The sequence below is a fragment of the Nannobrachium achirus genome (assembly GCF_963921795.1).
Source record: "Nannobrachium achirus genome assembly, chromosome: 11".
Lineage (NCBI taxonomy): Eukaryota > Metazoa > Chordata > Actinopteri > Myctophiformes > Myctophidae > Nannobrachium > Nannobrachium achirus.
Genome location: NC_137820.1, coordinates 20828122 through 20853466, shown reverse-complemented (window position 1 = coordinate 20853466; position 25345 = coordinate 20828122). Strand labels below are relative to the sequence as shown.

Below are 25345 nucleotides of genomic sequence, written 5' to 3'. Positions count from 1 at the left end.
TATTTTACTTGCTTTTGCCACTAAGGGCATTAAGTGTCTTTAGCCTTTTTGACCCCCATTTACAGTATTGGGAATAATACTCTATTAAAGATTATATCTTATTTCTAAGGATTTGTAGAAGTAGATATTTTCCCCATGTTGTCTAGTGTGTAGAATCAAAAATATAATGGTATGCAGTGCAGTGAAAACGCATCATAAGAAACAGTAGGAAATACATGACTGCCAGTGCGATAGGAGTTAATGGGACATTCTTCCTGTGAGGTGGCTATCCAGCACACAAAAAAGCAAACAGCTTAATAACCATTAACAGATTTCATAGGCTATTGCACAGGTCACATTAGTTTCAGACCACTGATTATTAATTTGTAAATGAATTTACAAATTGGGACAATTAAGGAAGGGTAAGTGATTTTCATTTGTAAAAATGAGATAGCTCTACATTCTTATGGTAATCATTGTTTTTTTATTAATTTTGTCTTCCTTTTACACCTTTCTGCCTTCTTTGGATAGTTAAGTGAAGGCCATGGGGTTCGGCAATCAAACCCATGACTCACTGAGGTTGCGTTAGAGGCTATATTTGGTGTGCGCCTTTACTACGTCATTGGTGCCTCGTAGTCATTGCTATAGAGTTTTTGACCAGTTCCGGGCGTCTCCCTGTCTCTCCAGCTCTTAAGAAAAAAACAGAAAATGCATTTTCAGATCGGGATACCAGTTTGATCAAATCAGGAGAGCTAACACACACACAGAGGATACAGATTAAACAAGTGAAATTGGAAGTGATGACAAAGAAATGAGCAGACAAAAGTGGAACTTAGAACACTACAAATTTGAAGTCGATAAATGGGTACTCTCTCCTGATTGGATGACATTTTGCAAAAAATAAAATGTACTGTTTATTAAAGAGTTGGAAAGACAGGAAGACCCCAGTTACTGAACAACAAACACTCTACAGCAATGATTACCGTCATAATATAGTGCTTTTATTACATTACTATTGTCATAATATTGAATATTGTAGTCTTCACAGAAACGTGTCTGTTTTTGACAAGTCATCAACGTATACCTTATCTACTGATGGTGGTACACGCTCAATACAGTACAGCTGTGGGGGAAAACATGTTATCTATGTGAAAAAGTAAATAAGTTCAAATGCATATGTGCAAAACAAGATTTAAATACCGTAAGTTTTATTGTCACCAAAAATATAAAACAATGAAACAAAGATATCAGTGAAGACTTTTGTTTAAATATTGCACAAACATGTTTGCAATCTGTCCAATATTCTCTGTCGGGTGCATCTTGGTATAGCTGATGAACTGCCGCCGCAGTTTCCGTAACTCTGCCATGTTGAAGCTCCTGGTGAGCTCAATGTTTAACACTGGGTTAAGGATATTAAAACAAATGGAGAAATGCAATTACACACTACACCCTAGCATTCTATATGCTCTGTGTGCATAACTATAGTCTGCCATCTACCACAGAACTGGAAATGGGTATGCACCCATTTCCAGTTCTGGTTAAGTTTGGCATGGCAGCAGATTTAAGGCCACATTCTCATAATATAATTCGGTTTAGTTGTGCGAATGGGAGGGGTGAAGTTGCCACGTTCTTGCATATTTAATTGATACGTTTGCGCTCACAATGCACTTTGTCATCCGAAACAAGGAATCGCTTAGAACACGTCTGTCCACACGACATGCATGTATGTATGTATCCAAGCTGCATAATAATGCCTCCTCCATCTCCCTGTGTTTATAGATTCTTCAAGTTCAACTCACAATGTAACCTCAGGACCCCCGCAAAATTCCGCTCGTAAATCGTCTCCATTTCTTTGGCACATGATTTGGCACAGAGAGAAAGAGAGAGCGAGCGAGGGCGAGAGACCCACAAATCGCCCTATATTATATTAGGCCTATAGCCTATATAGGATATAATACAATATTGTCTCCTCACTCCAGTCCAGTGGCACTTTCCTTTTATCTGACTGTGAGCAACTCCTCAGCGCGACCGAGGGAGCGATTATCAGAAATGAAATCATTCACTGAGGGGACGGCCACGGGCCGTAGGCTAATGGTCAGAAATCTAATGGGAGCGGCGGTCGGGGGGATTTAACTTATTATAATTACTATGGATTTAACCCGCACTGGCCGCACATCGCTCTATATACCACACATTTTCATTGCCTGTATTTGAGGCGGATGCATTCACACCAACAGTGAACCGTATGCTGTGGCGAATCAAAAACACATTTTTGGGGGGGATTTGCATTTGTTTCTTTGATTCGCAAAAGAATACGGATGAGTCTTCATACATGCCCAAACGATGTGCATTTTCCGACAATACGCTACAGGATTTGTCGCAATAAAAGGTGCCTATGGGAATGTCACCTAAATAAAGTGAAGCTAAGAGTAACTGAACCAGTAGTAGTCAGTGGACTGCAGTTATATTGTTGATGTTAATTGGTATTTTTTTGGAACCAAAATAAGGAATTAAACTTCCTTCATGAGAAAGACAAATACTGTACATCTCAGTGTTTTATATATTAATGTTCTATTATAAATAAGAAATGTCTGGCACCTTAAACTAAAGATGTGTGCCTAGTAGTTAACTACTTCTTTACACCTGTAAACCTGTGATGTGACAATAAAGTTGATTCTGATCTCGGCTGGGTAATCATTTTAATTAAAAGTGATCCACAGGGGAATATAAAAGTGTTGGCTTCTGAGAATGTCTCAAGCATTTAACACTTCTATCCAAATATACTGCCGTATGCACTGACAGGCAATACCTATCACAATGCTCAGTTGCCTTCAAATGAATTCAATTATAAAGTGCTAATCAGCTCACCCTGCTAGGAAGTCTGGTCATTTGTTACACGGTGAGGTTGCCTCCCCAGTGGAAGTGGAATATTGCCTGCCTGGGCTTTGAGATATAAATAGTATGTGACGTGTATATTTTAGAATGCTAAAATAATAGTTATGAATGACTCCTTATTTGTCCAAATACAGGATAAAAACACATGCAAGTATAATACAATTATGCATTTAGAATATCACTTTTGAAAAAAGAAAAAGTTATCATTTTTCTAAATAAGGATATCTTTTCTGTAGCTCCTTGTACTGCAATGACATCTCCAGGAACACTCGTCTTCTGTGCATTGAGAATTGCCTGGAGTAGGGAAGAAAAGAAAATACATGTTTTTTCACCAGATGTAGAAGTTATTTGACTTGTGGTTGATGCCAACACACTGACAATACACAAATAATGACAGCTTCCCCAAAACATATAATCTATACCACAACAATGTCAGTTGTCAATCAAACTATTAGTATAACTGGTATTTAACAAGGTTAAATACTTAAATGGGTGTCTGACGAAGGCACAGAAAATACTAAATAAAATAGCTTAAGTCTCACCATTAAGACATCCTGTGTGATCTTGTCCAGTTCATACAAAAAGTTTGTAGAGGACAATGGTTGCTGCAGAGTTAAAAACAAAACGTTTTGTTGGCAAAGACACTGTACTAGTTATGACCTCCAGCTAAGACATGCCAGACATGCCATCGAATGATACAACATGCTTGCAAAACAAATGTAATGGCTATGGGCCCTAGTACTTTATGTTCTGCTTAAGCTCTATATGCCCGAGTTGCACCAGCTTTGTGTAAGTCCTTACAAAGTCTAGCAGTGTTATGTAATGAACAGATAATTAACACAAGAATTACGCATCAGTAAATAAAAATTGGCTGCACCACAAAAACTAGTTCTTATATAGAGATGGTTTCTGCTTCTCATTTGAAGCATTTCATTTCTATACCCCACCAAGGAGCACCTGCAGTCATGTTTTTTGTGTGTATCTATGCAGCACTCTGCTCTCCACTTTTTTGTTTCAGTAAATCTCTAGTTAGTTACTATGAACTACTATCACACAACCATAGTAGCGGATTTGTGAATAACTGTTGAAACCCTGCCCAGGGATCTGATAGAATTGCTCACACTCTGTGTAGACTGGTTTGGTGGTGGTGCTTTTCTTTTGAAAATGGCGTCAGAGATGGCTTCAAACGGAAGCGTGTCCTCTTTCTGGATGGTGAAAAGAGGACTGTCCCATCGGTTTCTGGAGTCCGGAGCTTCAAATCTCAGCACTAATGCATCTAAGCTAAAAAAAAAAAAAGAAATCACACCCAATGTGAAGTGAGCGGTGGTCGTGCTTGCATAGCATCTTCAGACTAGGATTTAAGTCTAGGATGTGCAGGCTATGCTACACACACACATTTTGCTATGGCAAAACGCTGAGGAAAAAGGCTACAGACATACGACATATGACATCACTAAACAAACATGATGCTACGCACACACATTTTACTATGGCAAAACACTGAGGAAAAAGGCTACGGACACACACACAGCTACGGACACACACACATTTTGTTATTGCAAAACGCTGAGGAAAAGGGCTACAGACATACGACATATGACATCACTAGACAAACATGATGCTACGCACACACATTTTACTATGGCAAAACGCTGAGGAAAAAGGCTACGGACACACGCACAGCCACTTAGTCCACTTATAGGAGCGGTTTGCACCGCTCAAAAAGACAAACAAGGCAAGAGACAAACATGTGACAGGAGAAAAATGCACAACACCTAAATTAACCACATGAACCTTAAGTGTCCATATTCTGAGGAAAACATTTGGCAAAAAATAACAGACAAGCTCACAAGTTATAACACGGTCTGAGCTTGTAAATCATCCATTTTTGGTGAAGAGATTTGGTGCAGATTTGGTTCTATAAACCCTTTCATTCAATTCAACTGAAATAATGTGCTTAGAACATTTCCCAGAAAATACAATAGAAGGCAATTGTAGTTGTGCATAATGAAGAACTTTGTTGTGCCTTGTCACTTACATCTCCTGGGTAAACTGCTCAGCAGGATCCCTGGTGGCATTCCATTCTGAACTCACTTCAGCAGAGGTCAAACTGTACACCTTCGTGAAAAATAATGTCTTGGCTTTATTTAATTGAAATAGCTAGTGCATTTGGCAAAACTACAAAAAACCAACCCGTTTTAAAGCAAGTCTGCTACAACATTTTCTCGTTTGTACCTACCAGGCAGTGAGGCGTCTGTGTGTGTTTGATGATACAGAAAAGCTCATATCTGTAACCTGCAGGGTACATGAAGTTCAACGGTAAAGATGCAAAGAAAGCTCAATGCATTCAATAAATGCAGCTTGAGAGAGTACATGAGATTCATCATGAATGTTTACCTTTTATGTAATTTAATGAATCCAAAATTACGATGTCATCCTTGTTGACCCTCCTAAACAGGTGTTTGGAACAAAGAATAAATGCATTAAAAAAAAGTAATGAACATGCATGCATCTTAATCTAATTCAAATAATGTTACAAAAATTGAAAACCCCACCTCTCTACTTCAGCTTTTAAACTCCCTCTGACATTTTTTTCCTTTTGTGAATCTGAAACAGATAATAAGACCCTCAATAATAGGCTACTCTTGGTCAGATAAAACACATTTCCACATTTTTAAAAGATCTTCGATTTGTGAAGTATATTATTGGTTTGGTCAAAGACAGCAGCGTAAACTGTGTGATAAAGAATTTAAGTTCACGATAGCCGCAAATTTCAACACTAGATAGCCTATGTTTTAATCGGTTTAATCCCATATGCAGCCAATGCATCAAAACAGTTTTTTTGCCATCTGATTGTATTAAACGACGTCAAACTCACAAATAATGGGGCTATTGAAAGCTTGAAGTATCCTCTTTCTATCTGCAAAGTGTTTGTTTCATACAAATCCACCGTAGACATGTTATGAGTTACTTTCTGTCAATAAATCCGAGCAGAGTAAGCAGACATGTTTTTGTTTAACTTTGGAAGCGCTCGTATTCTATAACGGTTCTGGAATCTTGACAGAAAACGCAACGTCCCGCTACCTCCTACATATGTGACATTTAGAACCAGGAACCAAGGACCATTGAGTGACTTCCCACTGAAACAAACACTTTGCTATGATTGAAATAGATGATGAATGATAGATGATAGAAAGAGCATAAATCAAGCTTTCCATAGAGCCGCAAAATTGGTGAGTTTGACGTCGTTAAATACAATCAGATATCAACCGATTACAAAAAATCTAGTGTTGCAATTTGTGGTTAATGACATGAGACGTTTACCGGCATAAACGGTGTTCTTCTCCACGCCCATCGTCCCATCGCCCACAACGTGAACCTTTCTGTCTGTGTTCTGTTCAAAGTAGCCCTTTAATTCTTCTGCCCGTCGTGTTTTACCACTACAGGGATAACCACACATCACGATGAGTGGCATAGTTGCTTTCAAGTATTAATATTAGATCCTGATCAAACAGAAGATTCCAATCTGAGTGAGCAAGTGAGCATTTGAGCAAGCAAGCATGTTGTTATTTTTAACTTTTTCTTCCGGTTTGGGTTTTAATGCGGAGGATGTTGTTATTTAACTCGGAAGTAATCATTTCAGGATGACGTTTTAAAAGGGGCGGTGTCACAAGTTGGAATACTTGTACAGTTTATCATGGTGATCATTATCATTTTTATGTCAAGCATCCCATAGAAATAAGAAAGAAATTTTTCAGTTTGAGAGAGTACTTGAGATTCATAAATATTTACCTTTTATGTAATTTAATGAAGCCGACATTATAATATCATCCTTATTGACCCTCCTAAACAGGTGTAAATGCATTTAAAAAATGACAAGATCTTAATTTAATTCAAATAATGATACAAAATGGAAAACTCCCTCTGACATTTTTCCCCTTTGTGAGTATAGGGTTAGGGTTAGCCTCATTAGAAAATATTTTGTGAAAAACCCCTTCAACATTTATCAAGATTTGTCATTATTCGAATAGCCGACCAAAAATATGATAATATATATAGCTAAACAGTGTTCTTCATTTTGTTGGGGAGTGCACTCCCTAGTCAGAATATTTAAACTATTACTTTGATACCTTGGATATTATGTTGTGATAAATGTGTCTAAAAACAGGGGAAATTGTCAAAAAAAAGAAAATTGTTGAGACAAGTAGGCTATAGCTTTCTGTATTCATTTATTAGCTACATGACATAACTTAGATCTACATACACTTCAACATGATATTGAATCTCAAAGCAATGGCTACTAACAGAAATAAAATGTAATAACTTATCAGTTTACATGTTTCACAAAATGGATAGGAATGTCTTTCTTTTCTGAGACTTATTGTTACAATCATCAACTAGTTCAAACAATCTTCAGTCAGGATCCTGTTTGCTGTAAGAAAAGAAAAGAAAAACATAATATAAAATACACACATGCTCCAGTACATACAGACATACACCTACAATCACACATACTTAAAGTCAGATAAAATTGATTATACTGTATATACTAAATTGTATATGACATTAATATAAATTATAATAAATTATACTAACATGTCCCAGTCCTGTTTGTGTTGAGCATGTAGAGCAATTTTTAACAGCTCAAAGATCATCTCCCTCAGGTCCTCTGCATTATGTGATGGGAGGACAGCTTCCACTTTACTGACTAGATCAACATTTCCCAACAAGGACTCCAAAACAGTGCTGCTGTCCACAACACTTTTCTTGCCCATGAAGTGACCTTACAGAACAAAGCAGATAATTTCAATGTGAACAATTAGAAGAAACATAACAATATGCTGAAAGAAAGAAAGAAAGAAAGAAAGAAAGAAAGAAAGAAGAATACAATTACCTGTTGCCCATAGATTTCCCCTCGGGTTCACCTTGATCTTTGAAACTTTATTTCTGAGTTCTGTTAAATCTAGAGTCATTGAAGACGTCATAGCAATGTATGAGATTAGAATGAAAGAAGACAGAAATCCAGTTCTGCAAATCCCTGGCAATGTTCCACGCATCCTATATCCTGTATGTATTCAAGGAAGATCAAAGAAGGAACGGACACCAACGTCATTTTCGTCATTTCAGGCTCCATGGGACGCCGCCATGACACTTTGGCCACCCAAAATTAACATTAGCGTCTATGAGCACTTCGTCACTTCCGCCACCCAAAAGTGGCCACCCGGCGTGCCAACTTCCGGGTGTTGTCTGTTCCTTGTAGATATTCCTTGTATGTATTATTCAATTAGATGCTGGTGAATCCCTCCAGGATTTCAATCTCTATGCACTTCTGCTACTCCAGAGCCTGGCAGTTATACAGAGAGGGGATGGGCTTGATATTCTAATAGGATAAAATCACCCACCAGTGGTTGGTCCCTTATGTGATGATGTGGTACCATTTTAACCTGCTGTGGCCACTTCAAAGCATTCATCTGCAGTCTCATGCACAAATGTCATCTCTGCAAAGAGATGAATAGCTTAGCTTTGACATCATGTGGTTCTGTGCATCTAACATTTCAGACTTAAGTCAAGGAGAGCACCATTCATTTCAAGAATATTGAATATTTAAAGTAAACATTGTTTACAGCAAGGCACAAGCCATTGTATGCTGAATAGAAATACTGCAAATCAATGGATCATAAGTTAATGTTTGTAAAGAGATTATTTTACTGTTCTTACTGTGCAGTATCAAACATGTCTCTCAGCCAGCAGCCTATAAAATTAGAAACCAGGCAAAGAATTACATTCCATTTATGCATCTCTATATTTTTCACAGTTGCTACAGAGGATTACAGAGAAATCCACGGTTACACCCCGCCACTCCGACATGTCTCCTTTCCGACATGTCTCCATTCCGACACTAACCCTGTCAATTTCGGAGTGGCGACATGTCGGAATGGAGAGCGACACCTGAAATCCACCACTCATATAGCACTTAAATAGAATTTTCAGTTGCTTGTTAAGTCAATTTGACCATGTATTAATATCATTCCCAAATTGCCAAATTCCCAATACCACTGCCAAATTATTTTGGCATTGCAATTGAATGTGTTATATATATATATGCACATTTTAGTAATTCTTTCATTTTACATGTTTTACCTATCACTGATTAATCTGCCACTCTGCCACATCAATCAATGCCATTGCCTATGGAGGTAGGAAAGATTATATGACATATAATCTTGGGTAATAACACTGCCTCAATTTGGACACAGCTCTTACATATCCTGTAACTATTTTACTTTCTTCTTATTGTTTGTATTGTATTGTATTGTATTGTATTGTATTGTATTGTATTATGGTATTAAGGCAAATCTGCATGCCAAAATGTTTTATAGAAAAAGAATAAGAATGGGAGTGATGAGACGTCGGACTGATGAGAATCACTGGAGCTTTCGGTACAAGACATTCTTCGGAACATGTGGAGAATGAAATTACACTATCCAAATATACCCCAGAATGGAGGCGTGAAGAAGTGCAGGCAGGTGCACTAAGAAATCAGCAAGTCATTAAGCTATCAGTACAGCCATGAAGTCAGTGTATGACAGAATCAGAATACGTGTTGATTCTGAGGAAGACCTATGGGCCCAAACGTCAATATATGGACCCAGAATGTGCAACCTTTTCCTTGCATATTTAAGGTTCCCAAAGGTCAACACCCCACTAAATAGAATCAGAGACTACCCCAATAAAAAGAGAGGGCTCTCTGGATCTTAAACCTGCAAATATGTTTTGCAGGTTTTAATATATGCTTTGATGTTTATGAGGAGTTGGTATATCTTTTATTATTCATTATTTTTCATGTCATGACTTAGTCTGACTATTTGTCTCTTATGTTGCCTTGCTACCCAGATGTTGTGTACTGATGGTCAATCTTGACCAGGGGTGTCGCACCAAATTCTGGTCCCTGGGTACTTAACTTATTGAAAAATAGCAGATATACAAGCTCACAGTGCGGCACTGAGTGCCGTGCTGCGAGCTTGTAGATCTGCTATTTTTGAAAAATAGTGAAAATGTGTGCAAGCCTTTGAATATTTTATATCCTTGAAAAACCTATGTTTCTATGTCAGTGGTGCTCAAACTTCTTCATGTGAAGGACCCCCAAAATGAAATGAATTTGCCACTGACCCCCATCTCAAAATATTTAGTTCCAGGGAGGGACCCCCCAGTAGCAAAATTTGAGTTACAAAAGTCTGCTTAAAAAATACATTATATTCAAAGATTTGCACACATTATATCTGCTATTTTTCAATAGCTAAAGTATAAAATAATTAAGACCTCCTCCACCTTGGGCCCTAGTAACTCAGTCCCACTTTTCACTCCCTTGTGACGGCCCTGATCTTGACTCTATGAAGATGTTTGATTTGTTTATAACTTACAATAGTACCTTTGTTTTCTTCAAATGTTCCCTTCTTTTTCCGTTCTGTCAAGAGACTAGGCTACTCAGTATTGATGATGCCTGATTTATTGATTCCCTTCGTGATTGCATAATGTGTGCACCTGTCTAATTGTTCACGCCTCCTCTCTGGAGTATATTTGGATTGGGTAATTTCACTCTCCATGGGAGCATTATGCAATCTGCTCTGAGAAGACATCATAGTGCTCTTGTACCCAAATAAACCAATAAAGTGATGGAATATAAATGTTGCATGGGGTCTATTTTGAAAGGGAAGAATTGAAATTCAAGTTAAAGTATTTTTTTTTTCTCTTTCTTGTGAAATAGTTTTGTTCTTATTGGTGAAGATTATAAACACTGCTATATCTGTTTAGAGACAAGCCTATACTTACTAGCTTCTTTAAGCAGGCCACTGCCTTGTGTTGCCTAAACAGTTCAACTAACCGCTAAATCGACAGACGATATTAACAGAAAAGGGAAATATTCTTTAATTGTATTTTTCTTTTTTGCCAACTGCATTGTTGTCAAATGACTGTCAAATGTAATATGTGTTTTTAGGGCTGCAGGATGGACGGAGATTATTTCACCTGATGTTTGTGTGTCTATGCATGGATGTGTTTTCATTTTCAGATTTGTTTTTAAATGAAAATATAGTAGTGTGGCTGTAGCCTAAAGCATATCAGCTCTCATTCAACACTTATTCTATTCCAAATACACTGTCGTATTGCACTGACTGGCAATATCTATCAGGACACTTGCCTTCAAATGAATTCAATTAAAATAGGAATGTGCACCTTTGATGCACGTGTGCTTATCTACTCTCACTGCTAGTCGGTCTGGTCTTCAGTTATAGCATGCTTTGCCTTCTCACTGAAAGTGGGATATTGCCTGCCTTGACTTCGAAATAGGCCTACAAATAAGGTGTAGCTTATGTAATGTGACAATCAATGATAAAATGATATTTTAGAATGATAATATAAAAGACACCTTTAGTGTGCACATGTGATAAAAATACATGCAAGCCAAGATACTCTTAGCTGGAACTGCAATGACAGCTCCAGGAACACTCATCTTCTGTGCATTGACATTTGCCTGCAATATTATATAGCCTATATTTAAACATGTTTATTAATTTTATACATACAGATGCAATTTTACTTTTGTTCGATGCCAAACACTGATATGCACATCGGCTTCCCAGTTACATTTTAGTTCTCTTATCAGTCAAGCTACTGTATATTAAGCTACAAGTGGCTTACTGAAAATATCACATGAAGGGAGGCACCATGGACACCAAGGTCAAAGGGATATTTCACTTTCATAAAACTTTTGGTAATTTTATCATCTAATCAGGCTTTTGTGAACACACTGGATAGATTTTGAGTTGCTTGATTCAGTATTTAGACATTTGATTCATTTTATCAGAGATTCATTTTATCAGACCCTTCCAAAACCATTGCAACTTAAAACTCCATTTTAACCATGATAGATTCATCAAAAACACTGTTCTTTTTTTCTGGTGACTCCTGACGGCCTCCTAAAATGTGAGCTGGCCGTGTTTTTTTGATAACTCTTTCTTTTATTTTTAATCATTTTTGGGGAAAATGTGAAAAATTAAATACAATAAAAAATGATTACAAATAAATGAAAAACGTTATCGAAAATGTACAATGGGTTTGTATATACCAACCCTCCCTTTACTGTGGGCTTGTGTGGTACATACTGCATCACTATCTTTGTGATGGGTCAGTGCATTAATCTGACAATACCAAACTTGTGATTTAAACGCTACGGTGTGTTTGTATTTTTACACACATGCTGCAGAAGGCTGTTCAGACTCTTTGATCTTGTGACTTGTGTCCTGCAGCAGTGTCACATGAACAACTGCTTTACCTGTGTAAACGATGTTCTTCTAAACCAGGGGTCTTCAACGTTTTCAGGCCAAGGACCCCTTAGTTGAGAGAGAGATGAAGCAGGGACCCCCACAACCTGTTCATAGATTCCATATAGTTTCATTGTTTGACAGAACAATCGTCAGTGTATTTTGGATTCATGGCAATTTGTGTTTTCAGATATTTAACCACTTGAACTGTCAATACTTAATAAACTTGACCTTTCACTCTGTACTTAGACTGCTCTTTTTCCCCTCTACACCAAACCTCTTTGCCAAAAATAGCCGATCTACAAGCTCACAACGCCTCGCAGCGCGAGGCGTTGTGAGCTTTTATATCTGCTATTTTTGGCTAAAGTTCTCAGAATATGGACGCTAGGGTTCAAGGTCAATATAAAAAAGGAGAAAAAAAGGTTCCTATCACACAAAGATTTGGAGGACCCCCTGTAGTAACTCTGGGGACCCCCTAGGGGTCCCGGACCCCCTGTTGAAGACCCTTGTTCTAACTAACTTTTCTGTCTGTGTTCTGTTCAAAGTTAATAAATTCTTCTGCCCTTCATTTATCTTACAAATACATGGATAACCAAGTCGCATTCATTGCTTTTAAGTGTTATTCGATTTGTATCATAGTAGTTGATGGAGAGACGCTTCACTATGGTAACCTGGAGTAATATACTTTTACATTTCAGTATGACGTAATGAAAGGGGGGCTGTGCACCAATTATACCAAACAAATTATCATCAAGTATTTATATGATGATGCTTGTCATAAGGTTTCATTGATGTAGCCTTAGAACCCGTGTGGCTTTAAATATTAAAAGAGCACTTCACCCAGGGGTGTCGTACCAAATTCTGGGCCCTGGGTACTTTTAACTATTGAAAAATAGCAGATATACAAGCTCACAGCTGAAAAATCATGACAATTTATTTCTATGTCAGTGGTGCTCAAACCTTTTCATGTAAGGACCCCCAAAATGATATGTATTTGGCCACAGACCCCGATCGCAAAATATTTAGTTATTTAGTTAATCATAAGGAGTCAGTGTATAATTGTACTAAAATATTTGTACAATTCTCATGCACTATCTAGGCAAATCATTTTATTGCATCGGTACTTTTGATATACAGCATGTTGTAATAAATGAGTCCAAAAGCAGCAAAATAAGCGAGAGATAATTGAGAGTAGGCATAGCTTTCTGTACCAATTTATTACAAAACTCTAATTATAAATGAACCACAAACATCAGACATCAAACCTCAAAGCAGTGCCTACTGGACCATTTTTTGTTTGTTCTTTATTTACCCAGGGTAATAGTTGAACATAAGTGTTATTTTCAGCAAAGCCCTGCACATAGACACAGACTAATCTTTCATGATGATAATCTTTTTTAATGTAATAATTACATATTTTTTTATTTTAATTTATAAAAAATGCCACCACTGACAAAAATATGCTACATTTAAAAATAAAGAATAAGTTATTGCCTGAACTTATTTCAGCTTAGATTTTCACTAAATACATATTGAGGAGCCCTCGAAAACGAGATGCTACATCTCAAGGGCTTAAACATAAATAAAAATAAAATACAATAATCAACTTGTTCAATTATCTTCATGCAGGATCCTGATTGCTGTAAGAGAAAATATAATATAAAATAGTTGATATGCCTGAGTACACACAAAAACACACATATATATTATCTTTATAAATTGTATATTATTATAAATAAATTATATAAATTATAATAAAGTATACTAACATGTCCCAGTCCTGTTTGTGTTGAGCATGTAGAGCAATTCTTAACAGCTCAAAGATCCTCTCCCTCAGGTCCTCTGCATTATGTGATGGGAGGACAGCTTCCACTTTACTGACTAGATCATCATTTCCCAACAAGGACTCCAAAACAGTGCTGCTGTCCACAACACTTTTCTTGCCCATGAAGTGACCTAACAGAACAAAACACATCATTTCAAAGTGAATAATTAGATGATAAATATATAGAAAAAATATACTGTAATCTATGAATAAGTGACTTTACCTGTTGCCCATAGATTTCCCCTCGGGTTCACCTTGATCTTTGAAACTTTGTTTCCGAGTTCTGTTAAATCTAGACTCATTGAAGACGTCATAGCAACGTATGAGATTAGAATGAAATAAGACAGAAATCCAGTTCTGCAAATTCCTGGCAATGTTGCACTCATCCCTTATACTCTATGTATTATTCAATTAGATGCTGGTGAATCCCTCCAGGATTTCAATCTCTATGCACTTCTGCTGCTCCGGAGACTGGCTGTTATACAGAGGGGGGATGGGCTTAATATTCTAATTGGATGAAATCACCCACCAGTGGTTGGTCCCTTATGTGATGATGTTATAAGAGTGTAACATTGTAACCAGCGTTGGCCACTTCAAAGGATTTATAAAAAAAGCCATCTCTACAAAAGAATAATAATCCTGCTTTGGCATCATGTGGTTCCCTGGCATTTGAGACGATTGATGTAAGATTTGAAACTGAAGACAAGGAGAGTACCATTAATTGCACCAATTTATTTTGTATTTGAAGTAAACATAACAGCAAGGCACAAAGGCCACTGCATGCTGAATAGGTGAGGGCTTTATAAAATGCTGCAAATCAATCATAAGCTAATGTATGTACACAGATTAATTTACTATTCTTACTGTACACAGTATCAAAAGTACAAAGTCTCAACAAGCATTATAAAACAAGAAACGTGTTGTGAAAATTACATTTCATTTTGGCCTCTGCACTTTTCAGTGGCCATATGGTGATTTAAGGACAGATGCTTAGGATTACAGACAAATAAACCGCTCATATAGCACTTAAATAGAAAGTTCACTTGATAATCAAGTCAATATGACCATATATTAATATCATCCCCAAAATAATTTATGAAATTCAATGTGGGATATAATATACATTATAAACCTTTTTCCCCCTTACATTGCACTGAATTAACCTGCCTCCCCAAAGCCACATCAAGTATAACAATTACGGCCATTGACTGCGGAGGTAGGAAAAGCCCAAAATCCCAAACACGACAGACTGCCATACAAACCAGGGCCTGCATTTGTAAAGCACCCTAGAACACAAGTGCTGACCAGAGTCCTCTAGAGTCTAAATTCACATGTATACAGTCCTTGTACGACTGTATAACCTAACCAGTGTTTCCCATTTTCTTAAAAGACTTCATAAATACAGGCTCTGGTTTCTAAAACATGCATTCAAACATGTCATCGACCTTCACTTACACACTTCATATAACACCTGCTCCGGATTCATAAAAAACTAAATTAAAGTACCCTGATCTGATCTCGATAATGTCCTTTCACTTGCTTGAACAACACACTATTCGGAGGTATTCTCAATCACCACTGTGCCCCACTTCCAATACCTCTGCATCATCTAATGTTTCCACAGAACACTCAAATTACACCGGCTCTAGGATGACAAGTAACCAAAGTCTATACATTTACAATAACCACATGATAGAAACACATTTTAGATAAGTAAAATAAAAATGAATTGTGAAAGGATTCAAATTAAGGTTATGTAATTCAAAAAAACAAACATTGGATGGCTTTTTTTTGTTAACTGTTTTATATGAATGTAAAACTATGTGTTTTGGATACTGAAATATACCACATTTTGTTTAAATGCTGACCATAAATGTGTGTATGTATATAAATATATTAGAAATGCTTATGGGTGCAATACATTTGTACTTCATTGGTATTGCATTCGGCAACCTGAATTTCATTCAGGTATACATTTTTCAGGTATTAATATTCTGTGTTGCAATAAATAATGCTTTAACACGAATGTACACTAATTGGATGGCTGTTAATAACATCGGTAAAATCCACCTCCTCCCTTCTATTACAGTCATTCAGTCAATACTAGGCCTGACCAAAGATTAAGACATTCCTGAGTATCTTGTTTGGGTGGATGCAACAATTAGAAAATACTACTAAAGATCTATGGTTCTAAGATTGTGAGTGTGTCCCAAAGGCTCTTCGACAGATATAGTCTATATAATACCAACATGCAGGAGCTATTCAAAAGAAATATGTGAAAATATGAACATCTTATCTTCTCAAAAATACTGCATTTCAGTAAATTTAGGAGTGTATTTCAATCATGACATCTGGCATCAATTGAGCCCAAAACATCACAAGTACTGCTTCAAAGCGAGGATTGTATGTCGTCATCACATACACTTTAATAAAAAAATTCAAAAAAACTAAAAAAGATGGGAGATACTGAAGCAGCTTTAGAGATGTTTGATTTGCCTACTGGAGTCAGACTTCCTGTGTTTGAGCTTTTGAGCTGGGTTTCAAATGACAGTCCAAGGTGCCATCACAGTGTGGTCCTGACGATTTCTCTTCTGTCTGACGTGCATCGTCTGAGCACCGCTGTAGTGATTCATTCACTGCACCAGCCTCAGATGATCTAGCACGTTGCACCTCCCCTCTAAGCTCCGGTTCCGCCACGGAGGACCGGGGCTTCTCGTCTCCCTCGGGCTCTTTCACCTTGTGTACGATGTAAAGGTGCCTGTTGAGCGATGTTGGGGATGTGAAGCATAATCCACAGTGAAGGCACTGGGGAGTGTTCTCGTCGGTCTTATGCTGAGGTATGTGCTCCTGGAACTGAGTGCCGTCCTCTGTGGTGAAGCCACACTTTGAACAGCGAAACGAAGCCTTCGGACGCTTGGCCGACGAAACGTCTCGACTGACGGCAGAGTCTTGCCTCTCGCTCTGGGTGTCTGCGGCAGGTCTTTTGGTGCCCAGTCCCTGTTAGAACAAACAAACAAGCCACCGTTTGAGAATGACAACAAATACTGATAACATGCATTTTCCTTGTGGTCACCGTAATTATGCGTGTTGTTTTCTGGTTACTGTAATAATGCATGTTGTTTTCTATGTAGTACAGATAAATGAAATATATAAATAAGAAAATAAATCACCTCTCTCAAGACGTTGGATTCCTGTATAGGTGTTTTTGGCATTAAGCTTAAATCAGGGTTTTTGATGCCGTGCATTAGACTTATGTGGTTCTTCAACATCACACCTGTGTTGAACACGGTCTTCGTATCTGTGCAATACCTTGGGAATGAAAAGCACACCACATCAGAATAATAAATAACACATTTTTGTAAAATGATTTAAAGAATGACAAGACTGCATATTTTATTAAATAAAGTCTTACCAACAAGAGTACGTTTTCTTCTTAACCTCATCATGGTCGTTGCGTATGTGCCTTCTCAAACTGGTCGAAGAGTTGAAAGACCTTTCGCACTGTCGACACGGATACCTCTTCATGGACTGTAAAATATATATATATATAAATACACAGTTGGCTTCACAGATTCTATATAGAAAAATATGCCACGAGCTGATGCCAAGATCGAAACTTTAGCATAACAATATAAAAATAATTGATCATTTTTATTCACACAGTGGCCATTTTGCTCTTCTTCATTTAGAGGGTTGAAAAACACGCAAATTAAAATGGCTGCCATGTGATTGTGTGAATATGGTACATTTTGTGCACATGCCTTAAGAGTTCATCAACTACTCCAATACAAATAAGTGAAGGTTTTTCTTAGATTAACATTTCTATGCATTTGATGTATTGATGTTGATGGATTGATTGCCTTGCTTTGAATTAAGAGCATCTGCTAAATACCTAAATTCTAGGTCTTCAGTAAAATATATAAAACACACTCCCGACAAAAATGTTTTTAATAAAACATCATGGAGAACCCATAACTGCTCACCCTTCCATGGTCACTTTTCATGTGAGAAATATAGGAGTCTCGCTCAGGGAATGTCTGGAGACACTCGCCACAGGTCCAGCCAGCAGGCTTCTGACTGGGTTTGCGGTCCTGCTCTGCTCTCTTTCTGTTAGTGTCGGTGCGTTTAGCTGTGCTGGGAATATTGGGCTGCTGGACTGTGGATACTGTCTCCTGGTGCTGAGTCGTCCTCTCCGTCTGATTACCGTTCTTTTCCGCCTCCCTTTTGAAGATACCACCATGCACAGTCTGTAAAATTGACATCAGTCAGCACAGACGAACAGAGAAAATAATTACTGTTGTACTTGTTATGCGTTTTTAAGATTTGATACAAAACTTTATTAATGCCTGAGTAGAAAAATGTTTGCAGTTTCACAAACAAAAAGTAAGTAATAGTGTGTGCAATAAGAAAGAGTGCACAAAGAAGACGAGTACACATACATAGGTACCCATATCTACTGTATGTATGTGCAAAACGTGAGAACAATATACTGTACTTTCAAGTACTAATAGTAGATTTGTACATGGATGATGAAAACTGCACTGCCATTTCAAGCTTTTTTGTAGTGGCACTTGTTCAAAATAAGTGGGAATTATCGTACCAAACTGGACCTTGTTGGGGGGAAGACCTAACTTCACTCTTTATTTCTTATCGGTCACACCAAAATAAAATTTAAGAAGAAGTGCCCATGAAGAGCTGTGAGGCTCAAAACGTCACCTCCATGGTGTAAGGAACCTTTGGAGCATAATCCAGTGTGCAGACCTTGCTTTTCTTATTGGTCACACCAACCTTGCATTTTTCAAGGAACTGCCGTGTTTTGAATGTATGTTTTAGAGTATTTGCAATTCATATAAAATCAATGAATGAATGAATCCATTATTGTTGTTAATATTTCTGAAAAGATTATATCAGAATAATGCGGAAATACATCACTATTTGCTCAGAGGCTGATCATATCTCGAATCGTATCTCAAGAAAAAAAGACAAGCAAGTCAAGACCAACCTTGAAGTGCTGCATCAACACCTGCTTTTGGGGGAAAACTGAAGTGCACTCTGAGTCTGGACACTTGAATACACAAGTAGCTCGCTTGCTGGCACTCTGATGGAAGTGCTGAAAGAATAACTGCTTTTTCTTGAACACTGTCTCGCATGAGCACTTAAAGATTAACCTGAAAGACAGCGAAAAACAATAAAATAGTAAAAGAAAAATAATAAAAGTCATTATATGTGCCAAACATATTGCGAAAGGAAAAAGGTAAAACTTTAAACAGGGCTGCCATTGATTCAAGAGGTTAACTTACTGAGGTGATGTTTTGCTATTGTCGTGCTTATTTTGTATATGGGTGCCACAGCTTTCAGAGGATTTGAAGGCAACTGGACAGATGGAACACTTGTAAAAGACCTCACAGTGTTTTTCTTCGATGTGATTCTTTTGACCGTGAACCGTCTTAAAAACCATGTCACAGTGAAGACACCTGCAAGACAGGGGAGAAAAGCCAATAGCTTTTTCAGTCACATTTTGTCTTCAGTCACTTAGGCCTTGACCTACACCAACACTTGGGCTGCCTGCAACTAGTCATTATTTTCTGTCCATAATATTTTCGATTATTCATCTATCTATGCCAGGGCTTTTCAAAGTGGGTGACGGGGCACCCTGGGGTGCCGCGACGGCAGTCCAGGGGTGCCGCGATCGAGATTATTTGATAATATTTGGAATTTATTTGGAAGTATTTAGTATCATTTTAAACTTGAAGTACAAAGTTATTTTCAGTCAGTTCTAACCAAAATGGTTATTATCTCAATGTTTTCCTCGCAACATAATCACTAAGATATCGTCACAGTCAGGCAGAAACCTCTGTCGCACAAAACTAGTTAAAACAGCCGATCTACAAGCAAGATCTAAGCAAGTGCTTGTAGATCGGCTGTTTTCACTAGTTTAGTACATTTTATAGATGATAAATACAAAACTAACGGTTTTGGACATACAAGGTTTCCACCCGACAACGACGATATGCTATAAATATAAGGTGCTGGGAGTGAAAATTATAATGTAGGGGTGCCTCGGATTAAAAAGAATATTCATGGGGTGCCCTGAGACAAAAAAGTTTGGGAACCCCTGATCTATGCACATCTATTCATTTCAAAAACGAAATAATAAATGCTCATCACAAGTTATCTGAATTCAAATTGAAATCCTGAAATAGTTTTTTCTTTGGAAGATAAGCATTCATATTTAGGTGAAGTTGTAAATATATATTACACATTTTTATTTTTACGATATCACTAAACCAAGTATTTTTTTACTAAATTTTACTAAAATGTCTGTCAATGGATTACTCGTTTCACTCTTAAATGAGTAATTAAGGCAGCCTTATGGAAATACTTACTTGTACCAAGCCTTGCGTGTGTAGTGGAGACAGTTTTCCTTGACATGCTTCTGTATGTCTGCAGAGCGACTCAGCGCGCCACACTCTGGGCAGCAGTAAGGAGACTTGTGTGCATGAATGCGTTGGTGGGCTTTGAAACTACACCTATTGGGTAATAACATGGAACACACCTTGCATGTCTAGATGTGATAAATGAAGGAACAAAAACACAAAAAAACATTACATTAGAAATAGCCATCATACAACTTTTTGTATCTTTTTTTTCTTCATATACTGTAGGTAAAATATAATATCTACTTGCCAGCCCTTCCAGATCTTCTGACAACCTCTGGTAATGGCCTGCAAGTGCTCTGTAGTCTGATACTTGCTTGTTACACTCCAGGCAACGTAGACGGTGCCGGATGACATTGTCTGGATAGAGGGGCATAACTGGTTGGCTTTTAGGTGAGGGTGATGGTAAGACACGAATGTCCGCATTCACAAGTGATCCTGTGCTCAAGGGTACAAACATTTGTTCCTCTGCAATGGGTTTCATAAAGAGCTGAGTGCACTGCATCACCATCCCTTTATTCTTATGCTCCCTGGCATGCCCCAGCAAGGCACACTTGTTAAAGAACACCAGCGTCTTTGCACAATGGGTACATGCTACTTCAATGTGGACACTTCTCCTGCCATAGTGGTGTATGAGACTCCTTTCCACCCCAAAGGAGTCGCCACACTCCAGGCAGCAGTATCCACGGGGCGGAAGGCTGATGTTGCTCTCTGGAGGAGGATTCAGATTGGGCACATATGTAGGCACAGGGTTGGCATTGTTCAACAGTCTGTTTAAGGTTCCTGCTGCTGTGTTAGGAACGGAGGTGTTTGGATGAGGGCTGGGCGTCTTAACCTGATGCACCAGTGGGACAGTGCTATACACTGTGGATGAGGAGAGAGCATGTTGACTCGGTTGATGTGACGTGGAGCGTGCCGTAACTGAAGCAGCCACACTGTGAGGGACCAGGTTTAGGTTGGCTAAGTGCATTGCTTTGGGAAGGAAGTTCGTATTCGTAGCTTGCCCTGTTAGGGCTGAAGGAATTATCTTCGGTTTCTCCAATTGCTGTGCAAATGATCTATTCACAGGGCCACTAGCGCTATGGAATATTGATGGGGATTGCTTTAGATTCGGCTTCAGAGGGTGTCCCTCTGAATTACTGTGTACAACCTTTGATGGAGGAGTACTAACTGGGGCACCTTTAACAGGCATTCCAACAGTGATATCACCAGCCACATTTTGAGACTGACAAGGAGACATGTTGCAGTAAGAATCCTCACTGATCATGCTCTGAGATGGAGAGGCTGACTCGTAGGCTGACTGATCTTCATCGGTCTCTGAATCAGGCAACACACTGGTGACTGTGCGCTTGATATGCCCAGACGTGGTTTTGACCGTCTTAATTCTGACCCTGGGTATGGCAGGGGGCGAACCAGAGGCCATTGCGGGTGAGGCCTTACCACTGGCACTGACGTCACTGTAGATGCTTCCCGGGCTGTCGGAGGGTTTCATCGGCCGTTTCACGGCTTGCAGAGGACTACTGGGACTTTGAGGTGATATTCCGGTAGGCACCTTGGGACTGGCCTTTATGGAGTCACTCTGAACCACTGATGTCTCTCTAAGATTAGTTTGCTCACTGTGATCCTGTCCAGTATTCAGAGCCACGAGCGCCTCTAGGCAAGAAGATGTCTGAGTTTTGACATATGAATGAGGGGTGGGCATGTCAGGCATAGCAGCTGTATCACAGTTTGTCGTTGTTTGGTGTGGGTCATTTGGAGGAGGAAGTATACGGTCATGACAAACTTCTTTGTCACTGTTGTAACTTCCGGAAGGCTCCTCAGTCAGTGTATGTTCAGTTTTGGTGGATTCTGTTATACTGCTCAGGGTGTTGCAAGTGTCACTCTCCTCAGGGCAACCATCAAACATGCTGAGAGATATTGTTTTCCGATTGTCTGACAAGGAAGGTTCCACCAAAACGGAAGGATCTGGGAAGTAGGGTCGTTCTTGTTTTTGACAGCTGTCAACTCTACTACTCTGAGTGTCTTCAGATTCAGGACTAGAGATGGGACTAAACTGAGAAAAAGATTGTGAAAAGAGTGGCGTTGCTTCAGGTTTATGCTGAATGGGTGCCTTTGCGAGCAGTTCTCTGGATTCCATCGCGTCTCCATTCAGTGTAGATGCAAACGATTTGGAAAAGCCACTGTTAGGCGACTCACTGGAGTCAACAGAGGTCTCCAGTCCCCTGTATCCATTTTGCAATGGTGGGACTGGATGCAGCCCGTCGCCAAAACCTTCCAGAGACTCCTGGCGACTTGTGTTTTTGACAATAACACTCACAACAGGGACGTCTGCTGCAGTGACAGCATGGTGACCCAGTAAGCTGTCGTCTTCCAGGCATATGCCACTGTGTTTTAGCTGACCCTCTGTCTCCTCATGACTCTCCTGGGTGGGCTCTTTGGCATCCAACCCAGTGGCATCTGGGATGTCAAAGGCAGCCAGAAGATCATCAAAATCTGGGGTTTTCATGTCACCCATGTTTGGACGGTAGGCCTGTCTAAAACCTGGACAGACAGACACACACACACACACACACACACACACACACACACACACACACACACACACACACACACACACACACACACACACAAATATAATCTGTCATTGCATATTACACATATGACAGCAGCCATACATTCTTTAGATTGTTGCTGTGATGATGACATAAAACGAGCCATTTTCTCAAAGGCTATCACCAAGTAACTAAAACAGATCATGTTTGTGACCTTGCTAACTTTAGCAAGCCTAATGACAGTGTGCATACATGTGTCGCTACAATCTCGACCAAGAAGCTGCAAGCAAGGCCTCGCAACATGAGCAAGTGGAGTTGTTTTGGTTTTGGAACGTTAGCTAGCTGTACCAAGTAGTTATCCCTGTGGCTAATGTTAGCGACGAGCAAGCTAGCAATCTTAGCTACGTGTTGTCATTAAAATTAGTCATGAAATTAGCTAGCTAGTGAAGCCTTTAATCGACGCAATACTGTACGCTTACCATCTGACCCGGTTATAAGTGGACACCTCCAATGAATTCTATATTGGGACTAGTTTAAGGTTGACAGCTAGCTTAGCCGTGCAGGCGTTGACGTCGTCTTGTACTGACTTCCCTTCTTCTCCAAAAAACCCACATCCCATCGGCCGGCGGGACGGTTTAGTTAGTCGTGCTCTGATTGGTTAGTTGGTTGTCAGGCACCAGGGTACCAGGCAGGCATGGCAGTGTGATGGAAGACTTTATTAGAAGTTTGCATAGGAAAAGGTACAGTTTCATGACGGTACAGTTCACTGGTACAAGGTCTACTAAAAGGAGATCCTAGAAAAGACTAAGCTTATTTCCACAGGAAACCATTTAAGTATCTCATATAACATTGAATGACAGACGAATAGAACACAGTACTATGCAGTAGATATGTAAATAAAATAAAATGAAAGAACAAAAAAAGAAAAAGAAAACAGTAAGTCTAAACAAACAGTAAAACAGTACAAAGAAGGGGCAGGGGAGGGGAGGGCAGGGCTGTACTCAAATGTTTTATCAATAGGTCTACTCTGCAATATAGATAGATAGACTCTGACTCTGTTACAAGCAAAAGTCGTGAATTCAAAATATGCTTGTGTAAAAGTACAAAAGTATTGGTTTCAAAATGTATTTAAAGTACCAAAAGTAGTGTTTTGTAACTAATAACTAGTTTTCATATAGGAGTAAATTAAATAGGTCTACAATATTTGCCTCTGAGATGTAATGGAGTTGATTGATTGATTGAAGAATTTATTAGAAGTTTGCAATAGAAAAAAGTACAGTTTCATGACAGTACAAATCACTGGTACAAGGTCAACTAAAAGGAGATCCTAGAAAGCCGAGGCTTATTTCCACAGGAACCACACTTTAAGTATCTCATATAACATTGAAAGACAGACGGATAGAACATAGTACTTTATCTAGGATAATATCAGTTTCAAAAACATAACATCAAATACAAAGGCAGAAAAAAGAATAATAAAAAAGGGGGGGGGGCATGGGGGCTTAGTCTATTTACAAGTCACGGGTAGCAGCTGTCTGAAGGTGACTTTTCATACCAATTTTGAAGGAGGCTAGGGATTTGCTCTCCTTTAGGGCTTGAGGAAGGGCGTTCCACATGTTGATGGTGTAGCAGGAGAACGAGTTAGAGCCTTGTTTAGTGTTAAATCTACGTTGATGATGATTAGTGGAGCTGTCTCTGGTGTTGTGGTCGTGAACATCCTTGACCTTTAAGAAGTAGTTTGTGCCGACGGGCCGGTATTCCGACACTAAAACGAACCCTAACTCTACCCCCAACCCTAAACCTAACCTCAGTAAACCTTACCTCAGTAACTAACCTGCCGACGCTAAGTAACTAACCTGCCGACGCTGAGTAACTAACCTGCCAACGCTAAGTAACTAACCTGCCGACGCTAAGTAACTAACCTGCCAACGCTAAGTAACTAACCTGTCGACGCTAGTCGGAACAGCGGATAGTCGGGATAGTGAGCGGACCCCGTCAGGTACATGGGAATCTTGGAGGTGTAGTGGCAACAGTCCGCCATTCCGAAACACCGCTATTCCGAAGCAGGGTTAGGGTTAGGGTTAGGGTTAGGGTTAGGGGTAGGGTTAGGGTTAGGGTTAGTTAGGGTTAGGGTTAGGGTAAGGGTTAGGGTTAGGGTTAGGGGTAGGGGTAGGGTTAGGGTTAGAAGTCAACGTTCGGAATAGCGGTGTTTCGGAATGGCGGGGTGTAGCTCCTCCTAGTGTCTTTCGGGATTTAGTATTGATCAGCGGGGCAACCCTTTGCAAGAAGCGAATTCGTTGGTTGACTTTATTGATGACCTTGGTGGTCATTTTTTCA

General features: G+C 39.0%; 2 protein-coding genes across 2 annotated transcripts; both read right to left on the bottom strand.

The window, feature by feature from the left end:
- Positions 1-1226: 1226 nt before the first annotated feature.
- Positions 1227-6437, bottom strand: kti12 (KTI12 chromatin associated homolog; the record flags this gene model as incomplete). Its single annotated transcript, XM_080736464.1, has 9 exons — positions 6199-6437; positions 5430-5481; positions 5272-5324; positions 5114-5169; positions 4913-4992; positions 3996-4155; positions 3417-3479; positions 3100-3168; positions 1227-1370 (listed from the first exon to the last, which is right to left on the bottom strand). Exons 1-9 carry the CDS (start codon positions 6347-6349, stop codon positions 1227-1229), a joined length of 828 nt encoding a protein of 275 aa, XP_080592590.1. The 5' UTR covers positions 6350-6437.
- An 8312-nt stretch (positions 6438-14749) lies between these two features.
- znf592 (zinc finger protein 592) lies at positions 14750-23599 on the bottom strand. The gene is made up of 9 exons (XM_080736448.1): positions 23488-23599; positions 20707-22997; positions 20406-20584; positions 19320-19493; positions 19022-19187; positions 18003-18266; positions 17432-17547; positions 17190-17328; positions 14750-17016 (listed from the first exon to the last, which is right to left on the bottom strand). Exons 2-9 carry the CDS (start codon positions 22969-22971, stop codon positions 16525-16527), a joined length of 3795 nt encoding a protein of 1264 aa, XP_080592574.1. The 5' UTR covers positions 22972-22997; positions 23488-23599; the 3' UTR covers positions 14750-16524.
- Positions 23600-25345: the final 1746 nt, after the last annotated feature.